At 35.4% G+C, this 17,759-nt stretch overlaps 3 protein-coding genes across 6 annotated transcripts; all 3 read right to left on the bottom strand.

The window, feature by feature from the left end:
- Positions 1–592: 592 nt before the first annotated feature.
- On the bottom strand, positions 593–10,688 carry LOC103933521 (probable protein phosphatase 2C 27). 4 transcript variants are annotated; one of them, XM_048565795.1, is made up of 6 exons: positions 10,530–10,685; positions 9,526–9,950; positions 9,230–9,424; positions 8,918–9,123; positions 7,714–8,295; positions 593–824 (listed from the first exon to the last, which is right to left on the bottom strand). In XM_048565795.1, the coding sequence occupies exons 2-5, from the start codon at positions 9,802–9,804 to the stop codon at positions 7,737–7,739; spliced, it is 1,239 nt and encodes a 412-aa protein (XP_048421752.1). In that variant the 5' UTR covers positions 9,805–9,950; positions 10,530–10,685; the 3' UTR covers positions 593–824; positions 7,714–7,736. The 4 variants fall into 4 exon arrangements, with proteins under 4 accessions (XP_048421752.1, XP_009341484.2, XP_009341485.2 ...); XM_009343209.3 differs by lacking the exon at positions 593–824 and having other exon boundaries at positions 7,520–8,295; positions 10,521–10,688; XM_009343210.3 differs by lacking the exon at positions 593–824 and having other exon boundaries at positions 7,520–8,295.
- Positions 801–2,823, bottom strand: LOC103926723 (probable protein phosphatase 2C 27). The gene has a single exon (XM_048569243.1). It carries the CDS (start codon positions 1,362–1,364, stop codon positions 801–803), a length of 564 nt encoding a protein of 187 aa, XP_048425200.1. The 5' UTR covers positions 1,365–2,823.
- On the bottom strand, positions 1,457–2,344 carry LOC125468092 (probable protein phosphatase 2C 27). The gene is made up of 4 exons (XM_048569248.1): positions 2,144–2,344; positions 1,848–2,039; positions 1,589–1,642; positions 1,457–1,495 (listed from the first exon to the last, which is right to left on the bottom strand). The coding sequence occupies exons 1-4, from the start codon at positions 2,342–2,344 to the stop codon at positions 1,457–1,459; spliced, it is 486 nt and encodes a 161-aa protein (XP_048425205.1).
- Positions 10,689–17,759: the final 7,071 nt, after the last annotated feature.

Here is a 17,759-nt window from a genome sequence, read left to right on the forward strand (position 1 = left end):
ATTCAGATATTTCACAAGTTTTTAAATATTATCCATCTTTTTATTACATGTAATTTATTTGGTGGTATACTAGTATGATTATCCATTTTAATATATAAAAGTACGTTTAATATAAAACAACGAACAAGATATATTTAAAGCAAACACTAAAATACAAAAGTTGGTAACAAAGTACGTAATTTGGGTACACAATTATAAGAAATCAGAATGTTTCGAAAGTTTTTTTTTATCGGAATCAGTTCGAAACAATTTAGCATTAGGAAATTTTAGAGTTGTAGGATTCGCTAAGTGCGTTCCGGTTTTCGTTGCAATAAAAATATTCGAATTCGAAGTTTTCGTGTTCAAATTCTGTAATCAGTAACCCATTCCAACCTGCACCCTGCTTCGTCGGGAGCAAGGGGTCTCTCTGAATGCTTATCTTGAGTCTCCTTCCCGGGTCAGAATCTTTCGCGTTCCAGTTATTATAACTGAATACAGGAGAGCTCCGCTGTAATTATCCGGTTTTGAATCTCAGCAGACGATCCGAGTCGCAATTTGTGATTTGATGATGCATTTATTATTCATTTAGAGATATGAGAAAGACCAAAAAATCGAAGAAAAAAACAAAGAGCTGATTTATTCTATATTATTATGTACAACAAATTTCAATCAAAAGCCAACAGAATTAATTCGATCCCAAGACAGATCAAAACAAGCAAAGATTGGCTGATTGATGGCATTACGAATAAATAAATAAAAGTGAAAAAAGAAACCTGATCATTCAATATCGTCCACAAACTGTGATTGATCATCGAACCTGATCATGATTTACTATCTAGTACCTCCTGCAGAAGATTCAGGCCTTGCGCCGATATACTCCTCTTGAATTTTAACTTTGGGATCTCAAGCAATGGGGGTGGATCTGCCGAGAAGCATACCACAACCACCGTCAGGTTATTACACGAATTGCGCTTGAGTGCCTCCCGAACCAGCTCTCTTGAGCATCTCTCGGGATCATTGTGGATCATTAGTTCTTTCCTTGCCATTGTGACTGCACACTGGCTGCTCATCACATCCCACAGCCCGTCACAGCCTAGGATTAAGAATTCGTCTTCCTCACTCAGAATTATCTCCTCGAGCTCTGGCTCTGCACTCAAGGGACACAAGGAACCTTTGGAGCCTTTCATGTCTTTCACGTGCCAGTCCCCAAGAGCTCGTGCCACAGATAATTGACCGTTGAGGTGGCCATCAAACACCACGCCTCCCAGTTTCTCGATTCTCACTCTTTCGGAGGCACAATTGGGTTTATGGTCTTTGGAAAGCTCAATTGCCCGAACTCTTCTTCCCAGAACAGCTCGGCAATCTCCAGCATTTGCAATTAGCATCGTCCTGAAAAGGAGAAATCATATGTAAATCACAATGATGCCACTTGTAAAGACACAACAGGAAGAAAACTCTGGTCAAATCCTACAAGCCTTCAATACATTCTTCTTACAGAATAACTTGTCAAGTTTACCTGGATATGACTTATATGTTATAGCCAGACATCTATTGCACAATGGAAGCGTTTAAAAAGTGACCCACTGCCTCCAACTAAAACGTTTATTACCATGTTACAAGCCTCTATATTGATTCCAGGAGTTGTACAGCCATGAAAGTATTCCTGGATAAAAGCACATTGGATGACAACAGAAAGAAGTGTGGTTGGAAAAGATGAAATTTTACCTGTGGACTTCGCATAATAAGATAGCTCATAACATAGAAGGATCACAATAGAATTCAAACGTTACATTAACCAAAATTACACATTAGCAATTGTTCAAAAATTTGTTTCCAACAACCCAAAAAAAAAAAAAAAAAGAAATCACATAGAATGCTCCAGGAGAAGTGAAGTTCGCAGTTGCACGTAGATGATCAAGAATATTGTCTATACAAACATACTCATCCTCCATATATGGCTTCGGTCCAATCTCCGAGCAGCTTCCAGAGCGAAAAACGGGTACAAAAGCTGAGTTACTATCTGATGGAGACTTTGAGCTAACAATCCCAACATCCAACTCCTAAGCAAGGAGTGAATAGGCAACATCAAATTTCATGCCCATTTAATATGAAATGAACGATAAAAAAAGCTGCAATTGTTATAGCAGATAGAAGTCAATCTCACCACTTCAGCTGCAGGAGACAACTGGGCAGAGCTTACGCAACACCTAATAGCTGAGAGGTGACGAGGAGGTCTGCCAATGTTCGGTTGCTTCAAGTTCTCAAAAGTACTTGATTTCCCGTCTCTTGTAACAGTAACGTTCTCCTTTCTATAACTGCCATCCAACATGGAAAGTGCCTGCAGGTAATCAGTCCCTGCAGCCATTTTCTCCCCAAAACATAATCCACCACCGGATAAATAACTGGACCTCAAGTATACCCTTTCAAACACTCCTTTTCGCATAGAACAAGTTCGAACTTCAGGAGCTTCGTACTATTCTCAAGCAAACAAATGTTCAATGCCAGGAACAGACCCAGTATAATACCACGCAAAGCTTCAATTATCCGTCTTCCTTTTGCGTTGTTTCTTCAGATTATTTGTTGGGTACCTGAGCAGAAAATTACCAGAAAATTCTCAACTCACTTCTCAATAACTTGTTGAGCTAAAAGTTAGAAGATCAAACAGCCCAGTTAATCAATATTGAACCACAAGTTACAATCTTAAATTGTACTGGAAACTGTAAACTCCCTAAAAAGCATACAACCTTGAAATTTCCAGACTAACCGCAAATCCACATCTCAACCAAACCACCAAATCAGCCACAACCTTATCAAATTTCAGGGTATAAAACACAAAAATTTAAAAAAAAAAAAAAAAAAAAAAAAAAAAATCATGACTTTATTCTATTTCTGTTAAGCACAAAGTCCAAAGCTATTATTTTTACAAAACAAATCATATAACTCATAGATTCAGAACTACAAAAATCAAATCCTATCGAGTGTTATTGAGAGCCGAGTTCTGCCAAAATACGTTGAACATATATTACTTCGAATATTTGATGGACACAAAAGGGTTTTACATCAAACATTTTGAAGAGTCCTTATAAGCATGATTCCAACTTTCCCTGGGTCCCAGGACCACGTATTGATAACACTTGTATCCATGAATAAAAAAGACAAGTTTTAACGAGAAGTCGGTACTATTTATTTTAACGAAAAACCACATTTTTACACTAAAAAATCAATCTTGTACTATTCACTTTACCCTTTATTTTGTTATTATCGTTAAAACTCAAAGTTTTCAAGCTCTTTTCATTAGTTTTCCTTAAAAAAAAAAAAAAAAAAAAAAAACTCCACAAATCCTTTGTCATGGATAGGCCTGGCAATTTCTGACACGACCCGATAACCCGACACGAAATTAACAGGTGTTTGGGTCGACACGATAACGAATCGGGTCTTATCGGGTAACCCGATAAGCACCTGTTAAGATAACGGGTTGGGTCGGGTATACACGTGGGTAAACACGATACACGATAAGCAGAATATTATTTTTATAATTTTATAACCCTAAAAAAATACTGTAATAATTATATACATTAATTTTACAATTTTATACCCCTAAAAATTATAATAAATATATATATATATATATATATATTAAATTAACTATAAAATTTATAATAATTATAATAATTATATATACTATAATTATTATACTCCCAAAATATTAAGTCTATCTATACTAATTATATATATATATATATATATATATTAAATTTTATAAAAACTATAATAATTATTAATTAATAATTTAATATGCATGATCATGCATTGCATATTTGCATGATTTTGCATCCATTGAAATTTGATGCGTCAGGACTCAGATGTGATTTGTTTCCATTCTCAAATTTCAATAATCAATTTCTTACCATTGCCATTTGCCAACTTGCCGCCCTTTTTGAAAAAAAAAATGGAGGGAAAATGAAAATGTTAAGAAAAGTTGAAAATAAAACAAAAAAGTGAGGGAATTAGGGAAAGATGTTGGAGGGAAAAGTGAAAATGATAAGAAAAAGTTGAAAAGGAAACAAAAAAGAGAGGGAAAAATGAAAATTAATAGAAGTGGTGAGAAATTTTTTTGTTTTTTTTAAGTTATTAACTTTTTATCACACACATGACTGTCATGACATATCTCACTATTTTTATAATGACACACGTGACACGTGATGTATGTACTATTCCGTGTACCAGTCAATTATAATTTATACGTACAAAATAAATAGATTTAAATCTACTTAATAAATATATATATATATATATACACACACATACACACACGGAACTTGATTGATGGCATACGAATTCTCCAAAACTAATTTCAACGATCCCAACCGTCAAACTTGTTTGTATATGCTTTGAGATCACATCAACAAAAAATCATAAAAAATAAACATTCTGAGATCAAGTAACGGGACAAAGCTTTTCAACGGTTATAAAAGAAAAATCACGATTTAACGGTTATTTTAACTCTGATTTTGATGATTTTTTATAACTACACTCCTTGACCCTATATGAATACAATGAATGAATTCGATCTTCAATTTAAAATATTTACACAAGTGGATACCACAAAATCTTTTGTTATACTTAATGAAAGTATAAATAAACTCTAAGTGTTAGTCAATCTATCGTTTTACGAATTCTCCAAAACTAATTTCAACGATCCAAACCGTCAAAATTGTTTGTATATGCTTGGAGATCACATCAGCAAAAAATCACAAAAAAAAAACATTCAGAGATCAAGTAACGGGACAAAGCTTTTCAACGGTTATAAACGAAAAATCACGATTTAACGGTTATTTTAACTCCGATTTTGATGATTTTTTATAACTACACTCCTTGACCCTATATGAATACAATGAATGAATTCGATCTTCAATTTAAAATATTTACACAAGTGGATACCACAAAATCTTATGTTATACTTAATAAAAGTATAAATAAACTCTAAGTGTTAGTCAATCTATCGTTTTACAAATTCTCCAAAACTAATTTCAACGATCCAAACCGTCAAAATTGTTTGTATATGCTTGGAGATCACATCAGCAAAAAATCACAAAAAAAAAAAACATTCAAAGATCAGGTAACGGGACAAAGCTTTTCAACGGTTATAAACGAAAAATCACGATTTAACGGTTATTTTAACTCCGATTTTGATGATTTTTTATAACTACACTCCTTGACCCTATATGAATACAATGAATGAATTCGATCTTCAATTTAAAATATTTACACAAGTGGATACCACAAAATCTTATGTTATACTTAATGAAAGTATAAATAAACTCTAAGTGTTAGTCAATCTATCGTTTTACGAATTCTCCAAAACTAATTTTAACGATCCAAACCGTCAAAATTGTTTGTATATGCTTGGAGATCACATCAGCAAAAAATCACAAAAAAAAAACATTCAAAGATCAAGTAACGGGACAAAGCTTTTCAACGGTTATAAACGAAAAATCACGATTTAACGGTTATTTTAGCTCCGATTTTGATGATTTTTTATAACTACACTCTTTGACCCTATATGAATACAATGAATAAATTCGATCTTCAATTTAAAATATTTACACAAGTGGATACCACAAAATCTTATGTTATACTTAATAAAAGTATAAATAAACTCTAAGTGTTAGTCAATCTATCGTTTTACGAATTCTCCAAAACTAATTTCAACGATCCAAACCGTCAAAATTGTTTGTATATGCTTGGAGATCACATCAGCAAAAAATCACAAAAAAAAAAAACATTCAGAGATCAAGTAACGGGACAAAGCTTTTCAACGGTTATAAACGAAAAATCACGATTTAACGGTTATTTTAACTCCGATTTTGATGATTTTTTATAACTACACTCCTTGACCCTATATGAATACAATGAATGAATTCGATCTTCAATTTAAAATATTTACACAAGTGGATACCACAAAATCTTATGTTATACTTAATGAAAGTATAAATAAACTCTAAGTGTTGGTCAATCTATCGTTTTACGAATTCTCCAAAACTAATTTCAACGATCCAAACCGTCAAAATTGTTTGTATATGCTTGGAGATCACATCAGCAAAAAATCACAAAAAAAAAACATTCAAATATCAAGTAACGGGACAAAGCTTTTCAACGATTATAAACGAAAAATCACGATTTAACGGTTATTTTAACTCCGATTTTGATGATTTTTTATAACTACACTCCTTGACCCTATATGAATACAATGAATGAATTCGATCTTCAATTTAAAATATTTACACAAGTGGATACCACAAAATCTTATGTTATACTTAATAAAAGTATAAATAAACTCTAAGTGTTAGTCAATCTATCGTTTTACGAATTCTCCAAAACTAATTTCAACGATCCAAACCGTCAAAATTGTTTGTATATGCTTGGAGATCACATCAGCAAAAAATCACAAAAAAAAAACATTCAGAGATCAAGTAACGGGACAATCTTAAAAACAAAAACTCTTTATCCTTGCACATTTAATATTTGTAATAGATTAGTAGTGTAAGTATTATTTTTTTTATTAGGCTTTCATTTTCGAGTGTAGATATAATACTTGAACGAGAAATGTTTTAATGTTTTCAAGTAATATTTATGTCGCAATGTGTGGTATGTGCAAATTTTAAAAAAGTATATTTTTTTCTTAACGGGTCATAACGGGTCGGGTCACTTTACCCGTTGGGTAAAGTGATACGACCTGTTAAGGACCCGTTAAGATAACGGGTGTGACACGACACGACCCGTTAAGATAACAGGTGTTACACGAAAACGACACGAACACGACAGACACGACCCGTTTGCCAGGCCTAGTCATGGACTCGTAAGAGTGTTTTTCAAAATGATCGGATCGAAACTAGGTTTCCATTTGATCCGAAATTTCAAAATTGGATCTAATCGGAACATAATTTTCAAATTAACATTTTCGAAAATTTCGTAAGCTGAGCAATCTTCTGAAATTTCGGAACATGAATCAGAAATTCAGATATTTCACAAGTTTTTAATATTCTCGATCTTTTTATTACATGCAATTTATTTGGTGGTATACTAGTATGATTATCCATTTTAATATATAAAAATGCATTTAATATAAAAACAATGAACAAGATATTTCTGAAACAAACACTAAAATACTAAAGTTGGTATCAAAGTATGTAATTTGGGTACACACTTATAAGAAATCAGAATGTTTCGAAATTTTTTTTATCAGAGTAAGTTCGAAATAATTTAGCATATAGGAAATTTTAGAGTTGTAGGAATCGCTAAATGCATTCCGGTTTTCGTGTCAAATAAAAAATATTCGAATTCGAAATATTCGTGTTCAAATTCTGTAATCAGTACCCCATTCACCCTACTTCGTCGGGAGCATGGGGCCTCTATGAATGCTTATCTTGGGTCTCCTTCCCGGGTCAGAATCTTTTGCGTTCAAATTATTATAACTGAATACAGGAGAGCTCCGCTGTAATTATCCGGTTTTGAATCTCAGCAGTCGATCCGAGTCGAATTTGGTTGTTTTAACAGAAGCGCTGATTTATTCACTATATTATTATGTACAACAAATTTCAATCAAAAGCCAACAGAATTAATTCGATCCCAAACAGATCAAAACAAGCAAAGATTGGCTGATTGATGGCATTGCGAATAAATAAATAAATAAAAGAGAAAAAAGAAACCTGATCATTCAATATCATCCACAAACTGTGATTGATCATCAAATCTGATCATGATTTACTATCTAGTACCTCCTGCAGAAGATTCAGGCCTTCCGCCGATATACTCCTCTTGAATTTTAACTTTGGGATCTCAAGCAACGGGGGCGGATCTGCCGAGAAGCATACCACAACCACCGTCAGGTTATCGCATGTATTGCGCTTGAGTGCCTCCCGAACAAGCTCTCTTGAGCATCTCTCGGGATCATTGTGGATCATTAGTTCTTTCCTTGCCATCGTGACTGCACACTGGCTGCTCATCACATCCCACAACCCATCACAGCCTAGGATTAAGAATTCGTCTTCCTCGCTCAGAATTGTCTCCTCGAGCTCTGGCTCTGCACTCAAGGGACACAAGGAACCTTTGGAGCCTTTCATGTGCCAGTCCCCAAGAGCTCGTGCCACAGATAATTGACCGTTGAGGTAGCCATCATACACCATGCCTCCCAGTTTCTCGATTCTCACTCTTTCGGAGGCACAATTGGGTTTATGGTCTTTGGAAAGCTCAATTGCCCGACCTCTTCTTCCCAGCACAGCTCGGCAATCTCCAACATTTGCAATTAGCATCGTCCTGAAAAGGAGAAATCATATGTAAATCACAATGATGCCACTTGTAAAGACACAACAGGAAGAAAACTCTGGTCAAATCCTACAAGCCTTCAATACATTCTTCTTACAGAATAACTTGTCAAGTTTACCTGGATACGACTTATATGTTATAGCCAGACATCTATTGCACAATGGAAGCGTTTAAAAAGTAACCCACTTCCTCCAAGTAAAACGTTCATTAACATGTTACAAGCCTCTATATTGATTCCAGGAGTTGTACAGCTATGAAAGTATTCCCGGATAAAAGCACCATGGATGACAACAGAAAGAAGTGTGGTTGGCAAAGATGAAATTTTACCCGTGGACTTCGCACAATAAGATAGCTCATAACATAGAAGGATCACAATAGAATTCAAATGTTACATTAACCAAAATTGCTTATTAGCAATTGTTCAAAAATTTGTTTCCAACAACCCAAAAAAAAAAAAAAAAAATCCTGTATGCTACAAGGAGTCCTTACAAAAACTAATATACAATCATAGACAGAAATGCAAGGGCATGATTGTGTTTACGCCAATACAATTTGAAATCACTTTACCAACAAAAGATAAGAAAAGACACGGTAGAATAATAGTAGGTCTCACCTTCCAGAGATGAGGGCCGTAAGTGCAGTGGTACCAGAGGAACTATCAAGACCACCGGTAGCAGCAAAAACAACGTCAGCATTTAGAAAAGCGCTCTTCATAGCCTTCTTAGTACATAACGGGAAATGCGGATCCTCAACTATAAACCTTAAAATGTTCTCTCTGATAAACGAAGCTGCATCAGTACCACCATGGCCGTCAAAAACCTGTGATAAGAGGAAAGGTTGACACATAATGGCATGTCAGGTAGTTGTAGACACAGAAAAATCACATGAAAGTAGCATTAATGTTTATGATCACAACTTTACACACCCCATAGAATGCTCCGGGAGAAGTGAAGTTCGCAGTTGCACCCAGCTGATCAAGAATATTGTCTACACAAATATGCTCATCCTCCATATATGGTTTCGGTCCAATCTCCGAGCAGCTTCCAGAGCGAAAAACAGGTACAAAAGCTGAGTTACTATCTGATGGGGAATTTGAGCTAACAATCCCAATATCCAACTCCTAAGCAAGGAGTGAAAAGGCAACATCAAATTTCATGCCCATTGAATATGAAATGAATGATAAAAACTGCAATTGTTGTAACTGATAGAAGTCAATCTCACCACTTCAGCTGCAGGAGCCAACTGGGCAGAGCTCACGCAACACCTAATAGCTGAGAGGTGACGAGGAGGTCTGCCAATGTTCGGTTGCTTCAAGTTCTCAAAAGTACTTGATTTCTCGTCTCTTGTAACAGTAACGTTCTCCTTTCTATAACTGCCATCCAACATGGAAAGTGCCTGCGGGTAATCAGTCCCTGCAGCCATTTTCTCCCCAAAACATAATCCACCACCGGATAAATAACTGGACCTCAAGTATACCCTTTCAAACACTCCTTTTCGCATAGAACAAGTTCGAACTTCAGGAGCTTCGTACTATTCTCGAGCAAACAATTTTTCAATGTCAGGAACAGACCCAGTATAATACCACGCAACAGCTTCAATTATCCGTCTTCCTTTTCCGTTGTTTCTTCAGATTATTTGTTGGGTACCTGAGCAGAAAATTACCAGAAAATTCTCAACTCACTTCTCAATAACTTGTTGAGCAAAAAGTTAAAAGATCAAACAGCCCAGTTAATCAATTGAACCACAAGCTACAATCCTAAATTGTACTGGAAACTGTAAACTCCCTAAAAGGCTAACAACTTTGAAATTTCCAGGACTACCACAAATCCGTATCTCAACCAAACCACCAAATCAGCCACAACCATATCAAATTTCAGGGAATAAAACACAAAAACCAAAAAAAAAATCATGACTTCATTCTATTTTTGTTAAGCACAAAGTCCAAAGCTATTATTTTTACAAAACAAATCATATAACTCGTAGATTCAGAACTACAAAAGTCAAATCCAAATACAGAAACCATCACAGACCAAGCAAAAAACTTAAGCAGAAAAAAAAAACCCAAATTAACAAAACTGTTTACTCGAAACCCCCAATAACTATCACACACCATAGATTGCAACTCTTCAACCATAAAGATTCAAACTTTAGACATAAAAAAGATAAAATCTGGAGAAAATAGTAGGTGGGTGATGAGATTATGAGATGAAAAATACTTGCCGTACTGTTTTGGTTAGCTTGACAAAACCTCCAAAGATCCTGAAAGAGAAATTGGAAATTGATGGGAACAAACAAGCCCACAAAACCCTCGAAGCTTTCAACTCAAAAATTGGAAAAATGGTTTTTATTTTTTTATTTAGAAAGATTTTTTGGTTTGATATGTTTGTACGATTTGATGTTGAAAGAGTTTGATGAATGAAGAAAACAAAGGGCAACCGGCTACGTGTGCTTTTCAACCGGTAATTGCGGGTCGCCCGGTGGATTCGTAGATACGGACAGCTGCGAAACCGACACGTTGCGGGGGTGGGGTTTTGATACTTCGGTTGGTAACCGGATGTTGGGAAGCGAGCGTGGTGGGAGTTCAACAATTGCGGCTGGGTGTTTTTTCATCCGTTGGATTAGAACAGTTGGTGATTGACGGCGAGATGAGGACTGACGGTTTTCACCAAACGTGGAAAAACTGGTAGTTGACGGTCGTTGACGGCGCCGATCTTTTTATTCATGTTTTCAAAGCGGTAAAACTGGAAAATAGGTTTTTGCAGAAAGTGGATATTCTAATTCCTAAATATTCCACACCAATGCCATCCAGACACATCACATTATTTGTAATTTCATTTTTCATGGATTAGATACCTTAATTTCTCTAATTATATTTTGGCTTTTTAGGATTTTTTTTAGCACACAGATATTTTTTACATTAAGGGAGAGGGGAGTTCAACGGGTAACCTAATTTGGTATCGAATTTGCTATCCACGAGATTCGAACATAAAACCTCTCACTTCCCATAGGGATAGCTCCAGATCATAGTACTGACTGGCGACTTTTTAGGATTTTGATTATCATGTTTCCTTTCAACCACAATAAATAGGAAAGTGTCATTCACACATCCATTTTTTCTTCCCACACACTCTTGTTAATTTTTTAATAATGATTTTCTTTAATTTATTCAATCCGACGGTTGAAAATTAAAAGAGATATATGAGAAGTAAAAATGAATGTATGAATAACACTGCCCTGAGATGTTAAAGAGAAAGGCCTTTCACAATTTCATTTTCACATTAATGAGCCCAAGAAATTAAAGGGCATTTTCATAGTATATTGTGTGTTTGATAGGGGAGATTGAGACAACTCACCAACACAAGAAATTCTTGGATATCTTCATTGACACAAGATAAATTCATCGACAAAAAAATCCATCTAAATTTCTCAATCCTCACATGTTGAAAGTTTTAGGTGTGGCTAACCTATATGCGATTTCTAACCCGTTATGAATGAAATCTCCACATTTGAAATTGTCTAAATTATATATAGGTAATTCATCCATGCCACAATAAAATGTTACATTTTTTTATCAAGGGTTGATGAGCTATATATGTCATTTACTCAAACTTGATCAATTCAATTGTGTCCATACCTTTTTTCAAGTTCTTTTTAGTAAGTAAAACATGGTTTTTGATTCATATTTACAATTTCCATGGATTTTCTTCTATATTAGAAAAAACTTAGAAATGTTCATAACTGTGCACATTTTTTTTGTGAGTATAATATGTGGAATATTTTTGCAAAGCTTTATATGATTGTAACTTTAACGTTTCATCAGCACATGCATTTGCTATGTAGAAAGAGTAGGCTTCTCAATTGCATACACAGCAGCAGCCGATGCAGCTGGTGAGTCAATCCAGCAGAGGCACCATCCTCTCCACATTCTACTATGGCTACACCTGTTCCCAATTAGTCCAGGGAGGAATGGCGGTTCAGAAACTAGGAGGACAATCCGCCCTCCTCCTCTCATTTGTCACATGGTCTCTAACATATGCCTTCATCCAACTAGACCCTAATCGTGCCACGATCATGTTCCCCTCTTTCCACTCTGTCCACACGGTGGTTACCGCCTCACGAGCGGTCTAGGGCTGTTTCTGTCACACTTCTGGGATGTATCTCAGTGCGGCTACAGCAATGCTTGTGGTTCCAAGCCTTGTGAGACTGAAAAGCCCCCAGTTTGTGGTTGTGATTGAAGCAACTGTGTGGACTATTTGGTCTTCGGTCTGGTTGAACTATGCATTTGAGTTTGGACGTTGTGGGGAGAGTGAATCCTATATTTAAATAGAGATATATTTATACATAACTCATTTTCTAAAGAACATAAAATGGGTGAAATCGCAAGAAAAAAAATAGGGAAATTGACAAGAAATGACAAGGCCACACGTGAGATTGTGAGAGTAGGAGATCAAAGCATTACCATGCACTAAATAGAATCGAGTAGTATAGGTTAAGTCAATGGTAATGGCAAATGTTGACATGATATATGGGTTAGATTACGGGAAATTAGTAAGCTGGAAACATATTAGGAAATCAGAAAGAGCAAAAGTTGTTTGAAAGTGAAAATTTATTTGAATTCATTATTTTGTTTCTTTATAAAGCCCAAAAGTAAATTAATCTCAAATAAAGTCATCCTTTGAATAAAAAGTTTTTGTCGTGATGTGATCTGATAATTGGATATCTACGTAGAACATCAAATTATTTGGGTGGTGAGGTTTTGTCAAAAGACTTAATAAAGGAGAAAGACTACTTTTGCAGGCAGAGGAGCCTTGGGAATGGGTGCATGGTGCGCGGGAGAGTTTGAGAGTATCATTAATGGAGTTAGCAAATTTATCTTTTTTTTTAATTTTTAATTTTATTTTTTTTACAGAATCGATGGAGTATTTTAGTAAAATGAGTACATATTCTTTAATGATCATTTTTTTTTTATCAAGAGACAATACATATAAATTGCAAATAATTTTAAACCTCTATACAGGCACCGCAAAGACCACTGGAATAAGTAGCAATGCCCTTATAAATATAAAAGGTTAGTCGTTACCTTTTCAATTCAGTAATTGAGTTGCTACTTTAGAGACTATTTCTTCCTCTGTTGCATAGCAAATTTAATTTGTTACTCATTTGCTACTTTTATTGGAGATGTTCTTAGAGATGACTCATGATTCCTACACCACGTTCTTTCTGATGTAGCCAATAAATTGGATTATTTAATACAATAAAGATTAAAATGAAAGAAGTGACATTTAATAAAAAAAAAAGAAATGATTGAAGAATTGGTAACTCATGAGTTAAAGGATTGTTTACTTTTGTCATCTCCTAAAAGTGGATGTTATCGTTTTTTCAAGTTGTTCAACTTAATGTAACTTTGATTTGTTGTGCTAGTTTTGGCCTATAGAGCATGAATTCAAGAGAATGATGAGGTCTACAAGCTTCATGCAAATCAAGAAGCTGGATTAGAATTCGACAAAATAATGTTTAATTAATGAAAACGAGATTTAAGTTTTCAGGACTATAATTTTCATTGTTATATTATTTGTTTAATTTTTTTTTTTTATATTTGAACTCTAAGAATTATAAGTACCACCTTTATTACAGTGCTAGGTTTGTAATCTTTCATACTTTCAATCAATATTGTAAGTACCACCTTTAGAGTGCTAGGTTAGTAATCTTTCATACTTTCAATTAATAAATTTTAAACATTTCTCTATTTTTTTGTATATTTTTTTACTACTAATGGATTTCAGTGCATGTATTCGGATTTTATGTTTGTTGATCTTTTTTTGTTGTATATTCTGTTGGGTCAATTTTAAATACTAGTATGCAAAAAATGTTATAATAAGAGTCAACAGCGTTTTAGAAAGGTTAACACTATGATACATAATGCTATAAAAACAATTGAGGTAATTGTCGATTTGCTCCTTTAAACTTATAACCCACTGCCAATTTCCTCCTTCAACTTTTATATTTACCAATTTTCCCTGTAAAACGTTTATTTATACCACTATCGTTAAATTTTGAATTTTCCATCCAAATTTATAACATGGCAAACACATGAGCCATTAATAGGGGATTAAAAAGGGTGATATCAACGCTCATCTCCTAATCCAGCGTTCCCAACTTCATTCCTCCATTCACCATCCACTTCTTACCTAATTCCCCCAATATTAAGCTCCCAAATTGTTCTTATACGAGCGAAGTTGTGGTTTCAATGTAAATTTGGTAAACAGCATTGAAGGGACAGGGAGGAACTCATCCAATCAAATTAAAAATAAGATGAACTAAATTGAGATAATTGAATAGCAGTCCGAGACATGGATGACTTCCTTCACGAGGATGCGAGCAAAGAAAGCTTATTCCTAAGGTCATGGAAGTAAACTTAGCTATGAACATTGCAAACCCAAAACTTACTTCAGTTGCCTTGCCCATAACCTCATCGTACCCGCAAGCAAAATTGCAAACCCAAAACCACAATTATGTCAGTACACTCAAAGCAACACAAGTTACTCTGAAGGGCAGATTGAGATGGAGCAGCCGGAGACTCTTGGACGCACCAGTGCGTGCAAGTTGACCCAGCTAGACCATTTCCCTCAATATCGCCTCTGAAGTTTCGATATTGGCGCTAAGCTATCATATTAGTCGGGCAAACTCACATTTTTACATTAAGTAATGCTGCATACGAGTAATGCTACATTTTTCTCTGTTGCTTATAGGGTATTTTATAGCACATAAGGTGACATGTGATGGACAATTAACATCTAGTTAGATAAATACGACATTATAACATTAAATGAAATAAATGTCAACATTCAATGAGATAACATCATAAATTAATGTGACGGTTACAATCACTTGCCACTTCATGTGGTATGGAAACCAAACTCATGTTAGCCGCCAAGCGAGCCAATACCATTGCTCATCACTTAAATTGCTTACCTCTCCATGGATTTTCGTTGTCGGTTTGAGGATCCAACGGACCTCGTATCGGAAATGTCATCAGATGATTGTTGTGATTATTAACCAATTGACATTTGTCAGTTGTCTATTGGTTATAGTCACCATCACTCAATTAGTTAATACTGTTAGAGAGTTAGTTACAAAGGGTATTCTTGGAATAATCCGTGTATTTTGGATACTATATAACACATTGTAAAGGCTTGTGATAGAAATACAAAATCTTTTCCTTCATCCCTAAGCTTCTATCCTCCTCCTTCCATTTCTTCGTTTCTCAATGTCTCAGTGTTATGAGTAATTAGGTGGCTGCGTTTGCTTTGCTGCAGCTTTGTTGTTCCTTTGTTGCTATCGTTTCAACTGATAAAGAGTACGTCTTTCTCTGCCTTTTGAGTGTTTGCCAAATCCTCACCACGCCACCAAAATAAAAATCTGTTTGCCTACGTACATCCGATCACGCCAACACAATAACTTTTTATTCACAGGTTAACAAAATAAAATGGCATGTCACGAAGATCACGTTGGGTTTAAAGAAACAAATGATGGATTAAAATAAATACTCTTTAAATAATTAGCATGCAAACATTAATGTCGACAGCTTTTGGGCATGGAATTTAAGATTTGCTCTCTTTGGTCTCTTAATATATTTCCAACATGCTTCCTTCCCGTGATCTAACCTGTACATAGGTAATGCTTGACCCCTACTATCAAATTCTCTCCTGTGGCCATATCATCTTCTTATCTTTCTCCCTAACTTTCTCTTGTGATTTATTCAGTTCTTCACTAATTGTTTTATTCAAGATTTCTTCAATCAAGAACCATGGTCCCTGACTCTCAGTTAAAGATTCTTCAATCTCCGATTACGAGTTTGATTCCAAAGTCCTAACTTTTGTAGAAAGGGTCTCAAAACTATGACTGAGTATCTTCAGAGAGTCAAGCTGCTGGCAATCCCAATCCCTTAACTTCTGTTTGGGTCCATTGTTCACAAACTAATGCTCATATTCCTTGTGTTAGGAAAGGCAGAAAGTGCCAATCTTTCGTAGGCAATGCTTATGTAATTAGCGAAAGGTCTTCTTCTTCCTGGAGTTTGTCAAAGAGATATATCCTCTCCCTCGCTGTGGTCTCTATACACACACACACACACACATACACACATACGCGCGCGCGCACACACACGCACACACACACACACACACGCACACACACATATATAATATCGATCTCTTTGAAATGTTAAATTCTTATTTTTGAATATGCTATTGACCATTTTTGTGGTGTCATTAAGGGTACATTACATAATTTATCTTGTGGCTAGCTCAACAAATTAGTGTCGCTATTTGATCTTTAATCATAAATAACATGCCAACATTTTGTAGATTTTTAATGGTCCTGGTGGTGGAGCTGCAGCTTCTATTATCAGGGAGCACATTTTGAACTTCATGGTTGAGGATAAAGACTTTGCCTTTACATTAAGAAGGAAATTAGGGAAGCTTTCCAAAAAGCTGACCATGATTTTGTTGGTACTGGTACTCCTGATAGTTCCTCCATCACCAGTGCATTTATTGTCCTGTCCTGTCTTGGGAAGTTAGTATTCATTGAGATTGAGATCATTAATCTATGTTGTAATTTATCACATCTTGTTGTACCAAAGCCCGGCCATTGGTAAAATTTCATGTTTTGTGATTGTATATATAATTCTTTGTCAACTGTCTATTCTTACTTGTTCAAATGTGATGCGATCTGTATGATGTTCCTCCTTAGGAAGATGCTAATTGCAAATGTTGGGGTTGTCAATTTGTGATGGGAAGAAGAGGTAAGGAAGTTGTGCTGATTTCCGAAGACCTAGAAGGCTTCAAAGGTTCCTCAGGTCCCTTGCCTGCACAACCAGACATTCAGGAGATATTTATGAGTGAGGAAGATGAGTTCTCGATCCTAGCCTGGAATAACTATGATACTTGCAGCCCACATTTATTTGCACATGCAAGGAAAGAATTAATGGATAACAATGATTCGGAGAGATGCGCAAGAGAACTTATTAGGAAGGCACGCCGTTGGAGGTGGGGTACCAACATGAAGGATGTGGTGGTATGCTTCTCGCCCAACACACCGCCACCTTTGTCACCTTAGTTTGAGATTTCTGAACTCAGAATCTCAAAACTCAAAATCTCAAAACCATGCAAGTTCCGGAATTTGTTTTAGTTAGTTTATTTCTTTCTTTCTTTTTTTCCTTTTCAAAGTTTATAAAAGGTAATACGACATCTAACTTCTTTTGCAGGCTACTGACCTAGGTTGGATGCTTTTAATCACGGCCCTTTGCTTGGAGACACTTTCCATTTATTGTGATCAAATTTCCTCTCCACAAGCCAAAGTATGCAATATACGGTCTGGTGTTGACTTTTCAAGCTCTACTCGCCAACATGTCTGATCACAAGTGCAGAAGGAAAGAGTGGAATTTAGGAGGTGGTGGT

This window comes from the organism of the source record quoted next, unplaced genomic scaffold, assembly GCF_019419815.1.
Source record: "Pyrus x bretschneideri cultivar Hongxiangsu unplaced genomic scaffold, Pyrus_bretschneideri_v1 Contig10, whole genome shotgun sequence".
NCBI classification, from domain to species: domain Eukaryota; kingdom Viridiplantae; phylum Streptophyta; class Magnoliopsida; order Rosales; family Rosaceae; genus Pyrus; species Pyrus x bretschneideri.